The sequence below is a fragment of the Colletotrichum lupini genome, chromosome 3, assembly GCF_023278565.1.
Source record: "Colletotrichum lupini chromosome 3, complete sequence".
In the NCBI taxonomy this organism is placed as follows: domain Eukaryota; kingdom Fungi; phylum Ascomycota; class Sordariomycetes; order Glomerellales; family Glomerellaceae; genus Colletotrichum; species Colletotrichum lupini.
This window is the reverse complement of record NC_064676.1, coordinates 4,832,720-4,851,024: the sequence shown is the minus strand read 5'-3', so window position 1 is coordinate 4,851,024 and position 18,305 is coordinate 4,832,720. Positions and strand designations below refer to the sequence as shown.

Below are 18,305 nucleotides of genomic sequence, written 5' to 3'. Positions count from 1 at the left end.
CTGATTAATGACCTACAAGATCTTGGACGTTTGTCTTCTTCATCGCTTCTTCTTGCCTTCCCCGGCATCGTCGTCCTCGTCTCGCGGAAGCTGAAGTCCCATCATGCCTAGAATGTTTCCAGCCGGACCCGGCATACCACCCTGACCCTTGAAGCTTTCGAGGAGGTTCTTGGCTAGATTGTAGTCAATGTCAACTTCGCCGTCTGCCTCTTCATCATCATTGCTTGATTCAGGCCCACTGCCTTTCCGCTTCCCTTTCTGAGTTAGGGCTCTGTCTCGAGGTTGGTCCAACTTTAGAGCACCGTGTTCATTGAGCTCAGCTTCCAACTCAGCGGTAAGCTTCCGAAGGTCATCGCCGTCAGGTTCCTCGTCTCTCCCAATAGCTTTAGTATTCTCTCTTGCCGCAGGCGATTTGCTTGGAACATCATGAACGTCGAGCTCTATGGGTGCTAGTCCCATCATTTCTCTCATCATGCGAGAAAATTCCGCTTCGTCAAAGCTGACCGCCTTGTCTTCGTCTTCGTCATCTTCGTCTGTCTCCATGCCCTCGGATCCGTCGTCGTCGTCGTCATCAATGTCCATTTCATCGATCTCGGCACCGTCTAGTCCTGCATTCTCATCGTTGAGAAAGGCCTCGAACCGGGAGACGATTTTGCGCAGGTCTGCTTGTGTTGTGGCATCTCCAAAGCTCGGGTTCGGTTGAGATTCTGTCCCGCCTTGGCGTCCTGAAAGCTCTCTTTCAAAGTCTTCGTAGTTGATGTCCATCCAGGACTCGTCATCATCGCGACCGGCGTCCCTCCAGCTGCGGATTTGTTCGTCTGTAGGGAGCACTGAATCTCCATCCTCCTCAAGGTCCTGTACAATAATACTAGCCGCCCTGGCTTCACGACTATCGGCCTTGTCAACATTGTTGAGCATTATTTCGAATCCACATGTGAGTTTCATGCCCATCTCCAAATGTGTGTGCTCGACCCCCTTGACTCGTTGAATAATACCAGCCCAAGGGGCAGGCGGCTCGAACCTTTGCGATCTGAGTTGGGCGAACAACACCCTGGTAAATTTGACGCTCACCGTGACAAGATCGACCGGGGGAAAAGTATGACTTTTCTTGCTGGACAGAAGAGTGTTCAGATCTAGCGCATCGCGGAGGTAGAAGGACTCCACAGCTGGTGCAACAGCCTTGGGAGTTTGGCGTAGGACATGGACAAGTCTTCGAGGAATTGTCACGAGCGAGTGGTGTATGGACTTGTGAATATGGCCAGGGTACTTTTCAAGGCGATAGAAAGCCTCAGCCTCTATGAACTCTGAGTGCAAGAGAGAGTCGGAGGTGGATTTTATAACGCGCAAAGCGTCCGATAATGCCAACAGCCGGGTTTTAGTGCCGTCTTCGGTTGTGTGAGGGATGATTCGTAGACGGCCATTGTTAATCCAAACACGGTTCTGGTCTGTCTCAGGACTCAGCCATTTGGGAAGAACGTTGGCTGCCTCTATGAGGAGAAACTCCCCATCAGCGTCATAGACACGGATCCATGCAGTGGGTTGAACTTTGGAAAACTCTCTGAGGATATAGACAATCAGCCATTCGTCCTCGATCGAATCTCCGTAGTCAGTGATTCCTCGGAGAAACGAGTTGCCTGTCGGAGTCTTAGCACTTAAATCAAAAGATTGAATCATTCTGGGGGGGGGGGGGGGGGGGGGACGAACCTTGCTCTGTAACCACATCGAGAGTGAAGAGGCCCTTTTGCCAAATATAGTCTGCGGTCAGGGAGTTTGCAAGTTGCAGAGCAGTTTTTCGTAGATCGTCGAGTCTGGAAAGTTGCTTCAGGGGATCATTTGAGGCGTTGGCGTCAACAAGAAAAATGCTATACTCGACGCAATTTTCTCGCAGGTCGGGAGCATTCTGTTCGTGGCGGCCCCCTGCTTCTCCAGCTCCTCGTTGTGGATCAGCCATGACAAATAGCTTCGAGATACCTTGGCTGGCCAGATGAAGTTGTAAACGCGCAGAGAGCGGAAAAAATTGTTGTTACTGTTGTTCTGTTGTGGCAGAGCCGTGGGGTTTAGCTCGTGATTTACTCAGTCGCAGGCAGGGCTGGTATTTTGAGTGGAGGTTGGATGACTTCTTTCAATGGAAGCCAAGCGATTTCGAAAAATGCTCAAGAATTCTTGAGGACCTTCGCATTAAATTCGTAATTGCACATAAGTAGGCCCTTAGTCTGGAGTGTGCAGGCTTGCCTTGCCTGTATTGTTCACCTCGATCTATCTATCTGATAGAGCTCTTTCGATGGTAACTGCATCCCAGACCTTCAAGACTATTGGTGCTGGAACACCTGCCTACGGCAAAGAGAGTCGTAGTCGCTCAGAAGAGCGCCCCACCAAAGCCCCGGTCACCTACCTTACCCTCAGGTGCCTTAGCACAGTGACTTTGATAAATGTCTGCCCGGAGCACTGTACGCGTTAAGTGCTCGATTAATGGAAGGTGCAGGCAGACATACCTTCCAGGTTAACTTACCTTACCTTACCTCAGCCCCCACCGCGGATAACCACACAGTCGCGTTCCGTCATCCGACGCGTCGCACGAAGCTTTCGTGGTCATTCAATCTGGAAGGCTACAGCCCAAGTTATCCAACGACAGGTCCCCAAAATCTGCGTCCACCTTTGTTAACACCAAGTGCGATAGGCGCACTGAATTTCTACTGCCCGACGTCGCAAAATCTCAACGCAGGCGCATCTTCTGGGCTACTCGTCATGGCCCCCGCTAAGAGATCCCACGCCGTCTCGGAAGCAGGCAGCGGAGACGAGGAGGAGGAGCTGGTTGAGGTGCGGCAAAAAAGGTCCAACCTCGCTCAGGACGCACCCGTAGGTTTCTCCAAGAATGTGAGTTCAGAATATTACCTATGAGATCAACTGACACTTCTGGAATTCTGCAGTCAAAGCGGGTTCGACTATCAAACACTGCTCAGCCGACCAAGTCGGTACCCCCAAGGGATGAATCCCCAAGCTCCGGAAGCGAAGACGGTGCGGACGAAGAAGAGGAAGACGGACGAGCCGGCCGTGAATCGCCTCCCCGAACCCAATACGAAATCGCCCGGGACGATGGTTTCAGGCACTTGCAGTACGAGGATCAAGACGATCAACGTGCTACGCAGAAAATCAAAAGCCGGCCGCAGCGCATCGGCGACAACCATGCTGCCGAGAACGGCATTATTGAGAGTGTCGAGTGCATCAACTTCATGTGCCACGAGCGCCTCTTTGTCGAGCTCGGTCCCCTGATCAATTTCATCGTCGGCGAGAATGGAAGTGGCAAGAGTGCAGTCCTCACAGCCCTAACCTTGTGTCTTGGTGGCAAGGCTAGCTCCACCAACAGAGGCGGAAGTCTCAAGAGCTTCATCAAGGAAGGGAGGGACAATTCTGTCATCATTGTGAGGATCAAGAACCAGGGCATTGACGCCTACCAACCCGATCTGTACGGCGAAACCATCAGAGTCGAACGCCATTTCTCCAGGGCTGGCGCCAGTGGCTTCAAGCTGAAGAGCGTGACTGGGAAAACAATTTCTACAAAGAAGGCCGACGTTGATGAGATCTCCGAGTATTGGGCTTTGCAGGTCGACAATCCACTCAACGTTCTATCGCAGGACAATGCCCGACAATTTCTGAATTCTTCGTCACCCTCTATGAAGTACAAGTTTTTTGTTCGAGGTGTCCAGCTCGAACAGCTTGACAACGACTACAAACTCCTAACGGAAATTCTCGAGAGTCACGAAGCAAAGCTACCGAGCCTAGAGGAACATGTCCGTCGTGCGAAGAGAGAGCATTCGGAGGCGCAGAAGCTCAAGGACATTGCTCAGAAGAACGAAGAAATGAGAAAGACATATCGCCGTCTCCGTAACCAGCTTTACTGGTCACAGGTAGCTGAGCAAGAAGATGTGCTCGTCAAGTACAACGATGAGGTCGCTGCTCTGGACGGGGAAATCCAACGCGCTACTGTGCTCATTGAGCGCACAACACAGGCTTTAAGTCAGCGCGATGAGCACCTTGAGCGTGCTCAAGGTGCAGTCGAGACGGAATCACAGGAAGCCGGTACTATTCAGGAAAGTATCGCCCTCGCCGACGAAGCGTACCAAGAGGCCAAGCAATCAGTCACCGACATACACCATCAACTCAGAGATGTTCAACAACGGCTCAAAAGCGCCGGACAAGGGGTGGCTGAGTTTGAGACCAAGATTGAAGCCGAGGAGCAGCGACTGGGCGCTGGAGCTGGGAGCGCCCGCCAGGAACAAGAGAGTCTTCTGAATGAAGCAAGAACAGAAGAGTCTACAATTAAACAAAAAATCGCCGACGAGAATGACACAGTGCCGCAACTCAGGGCAGAACTCAATCATGCCCAGAGCGCCTTACAAGGGGGCAAGGCCGATGTCGATAGGAAGAGGGCGGAAATTACCTCAGCCGAGGGACGTTTGCGCAGCCTGGAGCAGAACAGAGGCTCTGTTTGGGCTGCTTATGATAAGAAGATACCTCTCCTTCTTCAAGCGATCGAGCGAGAAAACGGGTTCCACGAAAAGCCCGTTGGGCCCATTGGAGCCCATGTTCAGCTCACTCAACCTGAGTGGTCCCCAATTTTGGAGACGGTCTTTGGCGCAACGCTGGATGGCTTCCTTGTATCCAACAAGTCTGACCAACAACGACTGACAAAACTCATGCAACAAGTCAACTTGCAGCGCTTTCCCCCAATCATCATCAGCAAACGGCTGCCACTCAACACCAAACTCAGGGAGCCGGACGCAGCCTTTGACACTGTTCTCCGGGTACTCAATTTCGACAATGAATGGGTCCGCAGTCAGCTCATTGTGGCACACACTATCGACAAAATCGTTCTGATAAGAGAGAGGACGAAGGCAGAAGATGTCATGATGAGCGATTCACCTCCTCCAAACGTCCAAGCTTGTATTTCTCTCCATGATGGCGCTGGTAAGAGAGGTTTTGGCCTTCGCATGGCCCGGTCAAGCGGTGCAGGATATAACACAGGAACCATCAACCCCTTCCCCCGGGCGCCTAGGATGAAGTCTGACGACCAAACACAAATCAGTCTGGCAAAGGAATCGTTGGCTCATCTACGTGGGGACTTACGCTCGATAGAGCTGAAGCGGCGGGAGCTCGACCAGACAGTCGCAAAATGCAACGCCGCTCTCAATAACCAGCAACAACAGGGGCAATCGCTGGAGCGGAAGTTGTTGCGGGTCCAGGCCAGAATTGAGAATATCTCTGCTGAACTGGACCAATACGAAGGAGCGGATGGTCGCCTTATCTCTCTCCGGGAAGAGTTGGAGAAGATTAAGGCTGAACGAGAGCATCACGGAACCCAATATGGCGAAATGCGACTGCGACAAGATGAACTCAATAAGAAATGCGAAGAGTGCAAGAGGACGCTTGCCGATGAGAAGGGGAGAATGAAAGATTTTCAGGCTCGAATCACGAAGTTGCAACTCGCAGTCCAGAAAGCGGAAGACCTGCGCAAAATGGCAGTTCTCGAAAAGAATCGCGCGTTCCAGGACCGTGATGATGCGGTGCTTAAGAGAGAACGAGCAGAAACGAGGCGTGACGAACAAGCCGAAGTGGTCGCCAACTTCACTCAACAAGCCATGGACAAGGCGCCGCAGCGAGTGTACATCGAGGAAGGCGAAACTCATAGGAGTATCGAGAGCAAGTACGCCGTTATTCACCAACAGCTGGAGAAGAGGGCTCAAAGATTGGGGGCGTCGGACGAGGAGATCAAGGAACGTGCGGCTAGGGCTGAGGCTGCATATGAAGCTTCACAGCAACTTTATAAGGGCCAGCAGGAAGAGCAGGCGGCAGGCAAGCTCAATCTGGAAGATCGACTGAACAGGTGGCGACTGTTCCAGCGACATATCTCGGCACGTGCTCGCATCTGCTTCCAGTACTTGTTGAGCGAGCGAGGTTTCAGGGGCAAGCTTGCCATAGACCACCCGCAGCGCCGGCTGCAACTTTTCGTGGAACCAGATGAAACCCGCAAGGGCACTGCTGGCCGGAGCACAAAGACGTTGTCAGGTGGTGAAAAATCATTCTCATCTATATGCATGCTGCTGGCCATTTGGGAGGCAATGGGCTCACCCCTGCGATGTCTGGACGAATTTGACGTGTTCATGGATAATGTCAACCGTACCATCAGCACAAACATGCTTGTAAGTCTGATTTCCAGTCGTGTAATTTTCGTATAATTGTATCTACTATGCTAACAAGAACCCCTTTCTTTTCAGATCACCGCTGCTAGACGCTCCGTATCCCGTCAGTACATCATGATTACACCAAATGCGATTGAAGGACGAGCCACGCTTGACAAGGACGTCAAGATCATCCGGTGCGTTGTTCTACATTGGAGGACAACCCTCGCTTTGCTCCTCTTTGAATTGCGGCTAACACATGTAACAGTTTAACCGATCCCCGGCAGCGGACGTTGGTTTGATGCCACGGCTGGCTAATTTCGTTCACAATTCCATGAGCAACGGCGTTCAACTTAATCAGTTTTCGTTTATCAAAAAGCGCGGGTGAAGGGACAAGTGATTTCTTGGCAGTGACAGGCGTTTGGGCAACATACCCCCCCTCATAGTCATGGACATGGGCTCATCTACCTAAGTTAGGACGTGTCGGCTCAGCATTGAGTGAGATGGCTGGCTGGAAGGGCGTCAGGGACATCATCAGCGAGCAACAAAGTCCGCGTACTAGAAACAATAATATACAATAGCATACATAGCGAGACCTGGGCCTCGGTATTTCCTGTTATACACATGTCGTTGCCGCTGAGGAGGCCTAGATTCGAATCCCCTTGCTCCTCAGAACATTGACACCCACGCTAGCTGTGAAACCAACCCACTGTCCGAGAGAACCCATAACACCACCAGCTTCCTTGACCTCAATCAGTCGCCGCCGCAGGAAGGCTCTGGTGTCTTTGAAACCGGCCGACTTGTCGTTGGTCATGAACAGCTCGCTCGACGCGTAGATCATGGACAGGCTGGCGCGCTTGGTATACCAAGAGGGGTCGACGGCAGTGTCGCCGGAAAGGAACCAGATCTCATCGACCAACTTGGCGAGTTCCTTGAGGGAAGCAGGCACATAGCTCGGTTGTGCCATAACCGCCAGGGCCTATTGCATCCATCATAAGTATCAAGCCAGAACAGTCTCCCAAGCAGACTCTAGAAAGGGGTTGTACTCACCTCTTGCCAACGGTCGATGACGGTCTTATTCTCTAAAAGCCGCTCCCAGGTGAGGAGTTCTACTTTTTCACTGATACCAACTTGCGAGCTCTCTCCGAACACCTCCTTCTCCTTGTTGGCCAGGCCTTCACGTTTTGTGACGAGGTGGTATCGAATCAAGCTGAAAGGACCGTCCGGCAGCACGCTGGTGCTGATGTCAAGGTATCCAGTATCCCTGGCGCCGAGGGCGAGGGCCTTTTGTGAGAAGCCATACTCTGGGACATGCTTATACGCGGCGGAGAGGATCGTCGATTCGTGGGGGTGGAAGGTTGTTGTCGGATCCGGGTGGTCGTAGGAATGGTAGGCACGAGTCGTCCGAGGCGCGACTGCGGAAGCTCTCGGACATTGGCACAGGGAGCGGAAGGCCAACCTGGCAGTCGGACGGCAAGGAACGGACATGACGACGGGGGAGGAGGAGGCGGGCTCTTTGACATACGGGTATTGCAAGCCTGTGGTTTCTACGAAAGTTGGCTGATTCTAGACTGGCTTCCTTTTTTTTTTTTTTTTTTTTTTTTTTGCCCGTCCCTCTCCTTGGCTCAGCCATCCCGAACTGTTCGGGTGAACCCGCCCGGGCGACATACCTGCACGCACTGGCTCTTCGGATCGGCCAATTGCTCCAGGGATTAAGCTAAGCCCCCCCTGTACCTCACCCTATGCCTTTGAGTCGGCATACTTCAATGACGATAATTAATCATTCACCAACACCAAGCTAAAAGATTAACAAAACATAGTCTATGAATCCAGAGCAGTAAGTATCATCGAAGAACATGGAAGGCTGGGAAGAATACATATTGAAGCCTCTCTATCGGTGCCTAATTGTGGAAGTAGTCGAATAGGTAAGAAAACCACACTTGGGTTGCTCTCAGTACGGACAACTAAGCGGCAACCTACCTTACCTAGTAGTAACTGCGGTACGCCTCATTTTTCTCACCATGGTAACACAGCATCTGCGCCAATATGGTGGTCCATTCAAGCAACTGGACTGATTGGATTGGTTTCCAGATGCTGAGATTCAGGTCACATTTACGCACCCACGTCAATGTGATCATTTGAACACTATATAACACGCCCCTTCAAGTTGTAAATGGCCCGATCTACTTACCTTATGTGCACGGTATCAGCAGGCTGTGTTTGCGTCTTGGTGAACCATATGTCGCAGCCAACACCGAAAAACGTATAGGCACGAATAAGTAACACCTAGTCCACCACATCAACGGGCCGAGGAAATGCATTGATACTGATAGGTAAGGTCGTCTTAGGGTGGGAAACAGAGCGGAACGGTTGAGGTACTAAGGTAGTCGCCGGCGAGCTGATGGAATGTCCATCAGTGGCTAGGAGCTGCAGTGCTGCACAGTTAGACGTGCTTTGCGATCCACATTCGGGCCAAGGCTCTCCTGCCGGCTTTGTCAAAAACACCCAACGGACCGTGCTTGTTACATGGTGTCATGATTCAACCCGTTATGGAAGACTGGATACCGACTCTCAGCAGAGGCTGCAGAGCCACCGCGATGGCCCTCAAGGTTGCGACTGGACAGGGAGGATAGTCCTGGAGACGTGACACCTTGGTAGACAGAGTGGGGAAGTACCTTGAGGTAGGCAAGCAGGCACTTAGCGTAGGTATCTTCCATTAACATCAAGGTCCTTTGGCCGTGCCATGCCTCAAACCGCGATGCTGTCGAGTTTTTCGACTCTTTGGCAATTCATGTACTTACCTACCTTACGCGCGAGGCAGCCTGTAGGGCTGGCTGAGATTTACTCTGGGGATAAAGCAAACGAAGTGAAACGGCTGTCAAATGCCTTCCATCTGCATGGTCTGTGGCTGGTGGTGCTTTATTGGCATCCGTAGATAGATGCTAGTAGTATGGTAACTTGACAATGGTAGATTTGGCGTCGAGTGTCGGGAAATATCCATTTCTGCCACCATTCGGGACCGTCAGACCTCACTACTACTGTGCAATAGCAGGTACTCATGGAGGGGTGAAAAGGTTGGGGGGGGGGGGGTGTTGGCTCAGTTGCTGTGTGCTCTGTAGTGTATCAGTCGATGTTACCTTGCCGTACCCGGGTAGGTACTCCGTAGATGGTAGGTAGCTGCAGCAAGCTGCCAGAGTGAAGAGCACGATGCTAGGCAGTATTCGTACTTTTATGAATTGGATGATTCTCTCTACCAACATGATTCGCCATCTGAGGGTGCTGGAGCTCCGCCATCTGCTGTGCCTGTTCAGCGTTCACATTAATTACATGATTACCTGCAGCTCGTCTCCACAGGCACAGCTCACCAATGGCCAATGAACGTGAAAAAGCTCGTACCGCAGGAGAGTCGTCGGGTTATGCACGGATCAGGATGGGAGCTACGGGCGCAACGTCGAATCCAGAGTGAGTACCTACTGTAGAGAAAGTCCAAGAAGTTTAGGTACCTTGATTATCCCTTCTTGACGACGCGACACTAAGGTAGGTACTGCGTAGTGAATCTTACACTAACGTACCTGAGCACCTAACGAGGTAAGCAATGCGTGGTGTATCCGTAACTAGGTACAGGTAGGCGGGACAGGTGAATATCATGAGATCCGATACCTGAGGTGCTTAGGTAGTCGCCAACGCCGTATTCTCACACTTCACCTGCTTTGCTTGTATCATCTTTTACGGCGTAGGTGAGGTAGGTAGGCACCTTGCCCTTGGATACCTTAGGTAGGTCTTTGCATGTACGTACTATGTAGTAATTATGGCAAGGAAAGGTGTCAAGCTTGACCACCAAACAATGATGGGTGCCTGATGGTGCCTGGCGCTCTTCGAGCCTGCCTTCCCTCTTCAGCTCCCGAGCTTCTAATTGGCTGCATTCGCGCTGAGAGGTGGCCTCGCCCAGGCTTGTTGCCCATATCACTCCGTACCTCAGTACTCGTACCTACCTTAGGTAGGTACCGTGCCTGCCGTGCATTTCGCCCTTTTTTTCTTTTTTTCTTTTTTCCTTAGCAGACCGGAAAGGCACAACATCCTCCGTGCCTCTTTACCTTCCTTACCTTACCTTACCTTCCCTCGCCAAAAAGTTCCCCAACCATCGATCCAGTGCTCAATACAGTTGGGCACTGTCGTCCTTCCATTGGCATCATCACGCCTTCCTCAGCAAACCCACTTCACCTCTGTCAGTTACCATCTTCAGCATTGGATAAACCACCTTACCTTGGAGCCCGAATACTGACCGAGGTCTACCTTGCTCTACCTAGGCAGCCAGCATACCTCACCGACCTTACCTTAGCTCACGGCCAGGTAGCTCACCTCAGGTAAGCAATCTACCTTTCCTCAGCTCCAGTCGCCAACAATATCGTCTGGATCCAAGCATCCAAGGGACTAGTGACGCCGCCCCCACGCGAGCGCCACAGTTTCCGAAGCCGCGTCGTTGAGGTTCTTCCGACCCAGCTCGTGTCGAATCACTCCGTTCCGTTTTGCTTTCGCCGCCCACCTCACTGTCCACTCACACACCTTTACACTACACCCGACACGCGCAGTCAGTCAGTCAGTCAGTCAGTCACTCACTCACTCACTCAGTGCCTTACCACTTACCCACCCAACCTCTTCCTCTCTCTCTCTCCCTCACCTCACCTCTCTCACCTCTCACACACGCGCGTACCTCGCACACCACACGCAAACACACACACGCACACGGGGAGACTGGGCCCGTTGTCCTTTATTTCTGCGCTATCCATCCTTTCCCCTGCCAGGACCTGACCTGACCTTACCTTACCTGACCTTGGTCGCCTTGCGCCTGCCGCCCACATTACCTCAACACCCTTCTCCATCTACGCATACCTAACCTTGCCTGACCCGACCTCAAGTATCTCTTCAGGACAGTAACGCGCGCGCGTCACATCACTTCACAACGTATCGCATCACGGCAAGCAACACAGCAGCAGCAACGAACCAACGACGCCTCACGTCGCAACACGGCACAACATACGCTGTATCGAGTCGTCAACCAATCTTTACCACTCTCACCCCCTCTCTCTCTCCGCATCGCCCGAGTCGTCCGTCACCATGGGTAAGTCGTGATCGAATCTCTCATTTTCTCGTCAATTTGTTGCCTACCCTTCGTTGCCCCCCAGCACCACCACCTTCATCACCAGCTTGTCGTCGTGCGGCTCGTAGCTTGCGGCTTGCCATCTATCCTTGAATGGTCACTCTCCCTACTCTGCGTTCTGCTCTCCCTTCCAGCATTGATCCTCTACCGGACTGCAACTTCACCGCGTCTTCATTGCCCTCAAGTACCTTCCCTCCCTGAGCTCAAATGGCATTGGCTTCACTTGCTTCCTTCCCCTCCTCCTATATGATTACCCATTCGCGTTTTACCTTGTTACATGGGCCCTCTCTCGATCCGGATGTACACCATCATGTTCACTTGACCCGTTCTGGCACAGGGTTGAAGCTGGAGCTCTATTCTTGTCTCCATACTCGTCCGGGAGTAGGAGCCCAGGCCGACTCCATCTCTCATGTTGGTCCGAAACGACGCAACACCTCTCCAGCTTGGAAACCACGTCCATTGCTGTCATGAACACTTTCCTACCCCCCTCTACCCCCCTAGGTCCTGCAGCTAGCATCTTCCAAGCAGCTCCTGTCACCTCCCCTACCTTACCTTACCTTACCTTACGCTCGCCTCACACGTTCCCTCCTGCCGCTGTCCTGGACAAGTAAGGACAGGACAGTACGGAGTATTGTCCAGCCTTACCCTACATATACGTACGCTCGCTCATGCCTGTCTGCCTTTTGTACACCCTTCGTACACGCGCATGCCTGACTTGGGACACACGCGGACATCCCTCCATCCACCCAACCGTTCAATCCCAATCCCCCCCATCCGTTGATCCATCAATTCATGCCAGGCCTTACATACATGTGTGAGAAGAACGCCGGCCTGCCTCAGCCCAGCCCATATCTCTCTTGCCTTACATAGGCTTGATGGTTCCCCCCTCCCCGCCACATCCTCCTTCTCCCACCCACCCCTCCCTTCTGCCTCCCCCTCGCTTTCCCACCCCCTCCTCTACAGAGAGAAAGAGAAAGAGAGAGCAGGAAAGACGGAGCGAATACCATTTCTTCCTTGCGTATTGTCCGCCAGCTGCATTTCCTTCCTACTCCTTCTCCACCGACTGGCCTCGTACCCCCCTCGTCCCTCTTCGCTGCTGCCCACCTTTCGAGTAAGGTATCCAAATATCCTCGCCGGCACCCTCCTTCTCTTGCTTCTTCTCCTCCTCTCTCCCTCTCCTCCCTATCTCCCTAGCCATCTTCTCGTGTTACTCTTGCTTTTTTGTCCCATATACTCTGGGAATCTCCTAGCTTTCCGGCAGTTCCAACTAACTCAATCTCTTGTAGCTGACTCCGGCGACACCTATCGACCTGTGAGTGTAAGATCACCCCAGTTCCTTCTGTTGTCCCAAACTCAAAGCGTCCGTCCGGAATCATTGTCGAGCCGGTACCTGTCCCTGTATTCCCCCCGTTCCTCTCCGCCCGAGCCGGTGTCTGTGCCTCCGCCGCGGTCTCCCTTCCCACCAGCCTCTTGCTCGCAAGTTGTGCCGCGCCGTCTCAAAGAAGATGGCATAGCTTAGGAGGCACTTCATCACGACTGCACCTTCATTTCTCGAGTTGCAGTGGCTATGCGACTCATCCGACGCTTGCTTGTTTCCGTCTGGCCATTCGGGATGAGGAAAGTGTCGGAGGTGGTGCAGCGCCTGCCTGACCTGGTTCGGCTGGCCTTCCGGGTGTACCTTCTGTGCTTCGCAGACAGACCTACCTATCTACCTACCTTGTTCATCTCCCTGCCTCCAAATTTCACCCCCTCACCCAACCTGATGCCATCAAACCACGCTTGCTGCCAACCACTTCTCACCAACGTCAAGTGACTTGCGAAACACCAACACAGTCCTCTGGGCATATACGCTTCGGCCAATGGCGACGTTCATCGCTAATCTGCAACAGAGGGAGAGATCTCGATCGCCTCGACGTGGACGTTCGCGCAGTCCCAACCGCGCATCAAGACGCCGTTCTTTCTCTCCTCGGAGCCGATCCCGTAGTAGAGACGAATACCGCGGAAGGAGAGACCGTTCCCCCATGACTGGAACCGGCGCTCCGTCTGGAGGATCTAGCACTGGCTACGGAGGGGCACCACCACACCGATCGTATGAGGAGCGCGCAGCCGCCCGCGAACAAATGATGAGCAACATTAGGGAAACGTCTCAACAGGATCGCCGCGTCTACGTCGGCAACCTTTCCTACGATGTGAAGTGGCATCATCTCAAGGACTTCATGCGACAGGGTAAGTGCAGTCATTGGCACTTCGGCCCAGGTTGCGCAAGCTGACTAGCTGGGATGATATAGCTGGAGAGGTTCTCTTCGCCGACGTGTTATTACTTCCAAATGGAATGTCGAAGGTGGGCTTCTACACGTAGTCTATGGCTGGTTTTTTCTTTTGTGGACTCTTCCCTCTGGCTATTGATGGAATCGTTGGGTTGACGGGTTGGGACTTGTGTCCGTGGGTGTATGTAGGGATGCGGGTAAGTTCACATGCCATCTCGGATTCAACCGCGATAGATGTTGACGGCGAAATTACAGAATTGTGGAATATGCGACGCGGGACCAAGCCCAGAACGCTGTGGCCACTCTCAGCAACCAGAACCTCATGGGTCGACTTGTCTACGTTCGAGAGGTACGTTCTGAATAGTACCTTGTGGTTCGTCGAATGCTGTCTAACTATGGATTTATAGGATCGCGAAGCTGAACCCCGTTTCATCGGCGCCACTGCCAACCGCGGCGGCTTTGGTGGTGGTGGCGGTGGGATGAACCCCGGTGGTTTCGTCGGCGGCGGCGGCGGTGGCGGCGGCTACAATCCCGGAGGGGGCAGCCGACAGATTTATGTTGCCAACGTTTGTTCCCCCTAGTCTTGGCGTAGGATTCTAACGCTTCCCGATACTGACTGCAACTGCTCACAGCTTCCCTACACTGTGGGCTGGCAAGACCTCAAGGACCTGTTCCGACAGGCTGGTAAGTAGAACACCCAAAGCCTCTTCGCCAATCAGACCCATTGGTGTCCCTCGCGATGAAACTTGGAGACTTATTATCAAATGTGCTAGCTCGCAACGGAGTCGTCATCCGCGCAGATGTTCATCTAGGACCTGACGGCCGTCCCAAGGGATCGGGAATTGTCGTATTCGAGAACCCCGACGACGCTCGCAACGCCATTCAGCAGTTCAACGGTTATGACTGGCAGGGGCGTCTTCTTGAAGTCCGTGAAGACAGATTCGCTGGCGCAGGAGGGCCCATGGGCTTCGGAGGCCGAGGCGGCTTCGGCGGTGGCATGCGAGGCGGTTTCGGCGGCGGATACGGTCGAGGCGGATTTGGCGGCGGCCGTGGTGGCTTTGGTGGTGGCGGCTACGGTCGTGGAGGTTTCGGCGGCGGTGGCCCCGGCCCCGGCGGTCCCGGCGGTCCCGGTGGCCCAGGTGGCTTTGACGCTGGCAACGCTCCTTCGGTGCCTCCTAACCCATTCACTGACTACGCAACCGCTGGAACCGATCGCAGCGAGGTCATTTACACACGAAACGTAGGTTCACTTGCGCAGTTCCCCGCAAACCCACACTGACACTGGGTAGCTTCCCTGGTCCACGAGCAACGAGGATCTCGTTGAGCTATTCACCACTATCGGAAAGGTTGAGCAGGCCGAGATTCAGTACGAGCCGAGCGGTCGCTCTCGTGGGACTGGTGTAGTCCGTTTCGATTCTGCAGAAACCGCGGAGACTGCAATCGCCAAGTTCCAGGGGTACCAATATGGTGGCCGGCCATTGGGACTGAGCTTCGTGAGATACCTCAACGCTCAAGGTGGTGGTGATAGCATGGACACCGATGTCCATGCAGGCTTGACGCAGGATCAGATCATGTAAAGGGTTCAAGTGATGCGATGCCCCAGCAACATGGTATCCAAAGGCCTGGACTCTAGCCTCGTCCTTTCACCCACGATGTAGCGCGGTCATTGGACGTGGTAAGCTGTCACTGAACGGCCTGCAAAATTGTTATTGTACTCGTCACGCATTTCCTTCACAGTCTCATTCACTTTCAAAATGGCAAAATCTCCTTTCCTTTTCGAGTTGCATTTCGGGTATGCAAGGCGGGATGAACTCAGCCATGATTGGCTGCAGGGTACGACTCGTCGACCATTCTGAATCGACTCCTCATCACGCAATGTCGTTGTTATCATTTACCTATGAGGGTTCTTTCTGCCTCAGTCGTACAGTCATCGCGGACAAGCACTCCGGCAGCGTCTGCTCAAAGTGGGCTTGCGAGAAAAAAGTTATCCTTGGATGGGGATGCATGTATCTTCCTCGTCTTTTCCGAGGCCAGCTAGCGAGGTAGGAGGTGAATCAAGCTCCTCAACCTGGAATGAATTTCGAATAGAACTCAAATTCAAAGATGGCGGAAGTTCCCATCCATCAGAGACTGGAAGATGGTGACATGGCGATCCAAGCAGTATACAATCCAACAAGAATCGCATGAGCGGCGCCTGAGACTTCAGCATGCTAGACCATCGGTCGCAAAGGTAAGAGGGATGCAATACTCGTGTTGTAAACATTTCATTCATCTATACGGCCCAGTGTGAAGGTCTGATGCATTGAAGGTGATGGGCTTCACCCACTGGCGAAGGTTTGTCATACCCGCGTTGAGTATTCCACAAAGCAAGATGTCTCAGCAAACCACAAGTTGTACAATATGAAAACTGTGGCTAGTGACCCTGAGTTTGCACCTCAGTGCAAACCGAAACGCGAAGAAGTCTCTCCCGTTCCAGTCAGAGTATCTTCCCCCTAACTTGCAATCCAATTCTCATAAAACGATGCCGAACCGCTGGGTAACGTTATGAATAGAGCAGACATCTCCAACCAACCCTTCTTCTCCCGGTTGATTTAAAAAGCCCTACTTGAAACCGAGAACCACCTTGACTCTTGCCTGTATTCACCACACACGAATGCTATAAACATGTGCGAACTCCATCTTTACTGGTGCCCAAGGTGCCGGACGAGATGGCAGAAACGCAAGAGACTAGCGAGTTGCGAGGGCAGAGAGCAGGCGTCCAAGTGCCCAGAGAGCCTTTGCATGTACGTCGGAAACCCGAAAAGGCCCAGACGAGAGGAGTGCGAGAAGTGCGCATGTGTGATGGAGACCGTCGAGGGGTTCAGCGAAGGCTTATTTTTCATACAAAACTCCCGTCTCGATTGTTGAGCACAACACAAGAGACAAGATAGCGGTGGTGGTGAGGTTCATGTAACATTTGAAGACGCAGAGCTAGTTACTACTCAGCCTTAATAAGTTACTAGGTACTGAGGGCATGTAATCCACCTGTGACTCTTTCTATACAGCCCCGGATTGTCATCTTAAGCCCTCTGACAGGGACCGACGATGCTTGGGCGGTACGATGGGAAAGCGCCTACTTGTGCTCTCGGGCTCAGGACCATGGATACCAGGTACTGTGCCAGAAGCGTCGACGACGTGTGCGTGATATCTGATTTCCATCTCCTTCACCCCATCACAAGGGATGCACTGCCTTTTCGGGGGACAAACAATGGCGGTATATAACCTGGCTATATTGGTGGCGCAACGGAAGTTCAACTCAAGCCGTCCTTCCCTCACGCCGCAGCGACGGCCGTGACTGCACCTCCCTTCTTCTTTCTGGACTTGGCCTTCTTCTTACTCCGATCCCGGGGCTTGAGTGCGGACATACCCCCCTTGCAGATGTTGGCGTAGCTGGCGAAGAAGGATTCCAAAGCATCGGGCTGAACGATTGTGGACAGCTTGATCTTGTCGTCTCTATGTTTCTTCGACTTGCCGTTTGTCGCGCGCACAATCACAGGGAGTGGATTTGCGGGGTGGAGGTCGGAGAAGGAATCATCGCCGGCTGGTGGTGTCGAGGCCGTATCTTGGCCGTAGGTTACTAGAGAAGACGATGAGTCTCTGGGTATCTCGGGTGCGGCCGCGAAGTAGTGGACATACATCTTTTCTGGACGAGGAATATGGAGCCACGTCCCTTGCTCTTGCGTTGTTCGAAAAGCTCTGCCAACTTGCCGAAGAACTACGGTCGAGTTGTTAGCAAGACCATTAACTTATACAAGGACACATCGGATGCGATAGGGGCGAAGTAGGAAAAAGTATACCTCTTCGTGACTGAGGTGGGCTGACATTATCACCGAAGCGTCTAGCGTCGCGCGCAACCAGATGAAGCACTACGATAGTAGAATAATGCAGCTGCACGGTGTGTTATTCCATCAGAGACGCCGGAAATGATGAGATGTCGGTATACAAAAGCAACCAGTTTGGTGAAACGGGCTGCTAGGTGCTCATGTGCGGGTTTGGCCATTCCCCGCAGCAAGGCTATGATAGTGAGCAAGGGTGTATGGGCCCCCCGGACAGTGGGGTTTACTTGGAGCTACCTTACCCAGTATGCAAGGTGACATACCTACTTGGGACCATGAGCAGTGAAAAGCAGTTGCAACAGTTTTCTATTTACTAAGCAAATATACAATATAGTTCTTAAAAGAAATAGAGTGGAAATTGAAATATATATATTTGTATTATAATAAATTACCTTGAAATCAATACTTATTTATTTATTTATTCTGCCTTTGCTAGCTGCTAGGGCAGTTTTTAATATTAATTATACGGTATTAATATATAGTATTAATAAATACTCTTACTATCTCGATAGACCTTGAAATTAATATATAATTAAAAAAGTAATTAAAAAGTAATTACGTATGTAAGAGATTATGTTACGAAGGTAACTTTGTTTACCTTATTATTCGCCTTATTATCAATATTACGTAAGCAAACTATATACCATATTAATCTACGATTTCTGTAGATTATTATAGGTATTGATTATGTAAGCAATACTGCTTATATAAGCTTACGTGAGCAATGGAAAGTACTAGAAGGTAACTAAATAATCTGGAATTTACTCGAGGCGGAATTACGTACTACAATTACGCATTCACTTACGTATACGCTTATTAATTATATCAT

General features: G+C 52.0%; 7 protein-coding genes across 7 annotated transcripts; 4 read left to right on the top strand and 3 right to left on the bottom strand.

Moving 5' to 3' along the window:
• Nucleotides 1–39: 39 nt before the first annotated feature.
• On the bottom strand, nucleotides 40–1,951 carry CLUP02_06197 (uncharacterized protein; the record flags this gene model as incomplete). The annotated part of the gene is made up of 2 exons (XM_049285198.1): nucleotides 40–1,634; nucleotides 1,705–1,951. 2 exons carry the CDS (start codon nucleotides 1,949–1,951, stop codon nucleotides 40–42), a joined length of 1,842 nt encoding a protein of 613 aa, XP_049142341.1.
• A 794-nt stretch (nucleotides 1,952–2,745) lies between these two features.
• On the top strand, nucleotides 2,746–6,478 carry CLUP02_06196 (RecF/RecN/SMC N terminal domain-containing protein; the record flags this gene model as incomplete). The annotated part of the gene is made up of 4 exons (XM_049285197.1): nucleotides 2,746–2,874; nucleotides 2,928–6,197; nucleotides 6,273–6,373; nucleotides 6,445–6,478. 4 exons carry the CDS (start codon nucleotides 2,746–2,748, stop codon nucleotides 6,476–6,478), a joined length of 3,534 nt encoding a protein of 1,177 aa, XP_049142340.1.
• Nucleotides 6,479–6,822: 344 nt separating this feature from the next.
• CLUP02_06195 (rpsU-divergently transcribed protein) lies at nucleotides 6,823–7,664 on the bottom strand (the record flags this gene model as incomplete). The annotated part of the gene is made up of 2 exons (XM_049285196.1): nucleotides 6,823–7,155; nucleotides 7,227–7,664. 2 exons carry the CDS (start codon nucleotides 7,662–7,664, stop codon nucleotides 6,823–6,825), a joined length of 771 nt encoding a protein of 256 aa, XP_049142339.1.
• Nucleotides 7,665–13,193: 5,529 nt separating this feature from the next.
• CLUP02_06194 (RNP domain-containing protein) lies at nucleotides 13,194–15,178 on the top strand (the record flags this gene model as incomplete). Its single annotated transcript, XM_049285195.1, has 7 exons — nucleotides 13,194–13,560; nucleotides 13,623–13,689; nucleotides 13,857–13,950; nucleotides 14,009–14,167; nucleotides 14,234–14,285; nucleotides 14,375–14,841; nucleotides 14,891–15,178. The coding sequence occupies 7 exons, from the start codon at nucleotides 13,194–13,196 to the stop codon at nucleotides 15,176–15,178; spliced, it is 1,494 nt and encodes a 497-aa protein (XP_049142338.1).
• A 1,087-nt stretch (nucleotides 15,179–16,265) lies between these two features.
• Nucleotides 16,266–16,508, top strand: CLUP02_06193 (uncharacterized protein; the record flags this gene model as incomplete). Its single annotated transcript, XM_049285194.1, has 1 exon — nucleotides 16,266–16,508. One exon carries the CDS (start codon nucleotides 16,266–16,268, stop codon nucleotides 16,506–16,508), a length of 243 nt encoding a protein of 80 aa, XP_049142337.1.
• Nucleotides 16,509–16,912: 404 nt separating this feature from the next.
• CLUP02_06192 (signal recognition particle 14kD protein) lies at nucleotides 16,913–17,278 on the bottom strand (the record flags this gene model as incomplete). Its single annotated transcript, XM_049285193.1, has 1 exon — nucleotides 16,913–17,278. The coding sequence occupies one exon, from the start codon at nucleotides 17,276–17,278 to the stop codon at nucleotides 16,913–16,915; it is 366 nt and encodes a 121-aa protein (XP_049142336.1).
• A 344-nt stretch (nucleotides 17,279–17,622) lies between these two features.
• CLUP02_06191 (uncharacterized protein) lies at nucleotides 17,623–17,793 on the top strand (the record flags this gene model as incomplete). Its single annotated transcript, XM_049285192.1, has 1 exon — nucleotides 17,623–17,793. The coding sequence occupies one exon, from the start codon at nucleotides 17,623–17,625 to the stop codon at nucleotides 17,791–17,793; it is 171 nt and encodes a 56-aa protein (XP_049142335.1).
• Between the last annotated feature and the right edge of the window lie 512 nt (nucleotides 17,794–18,305).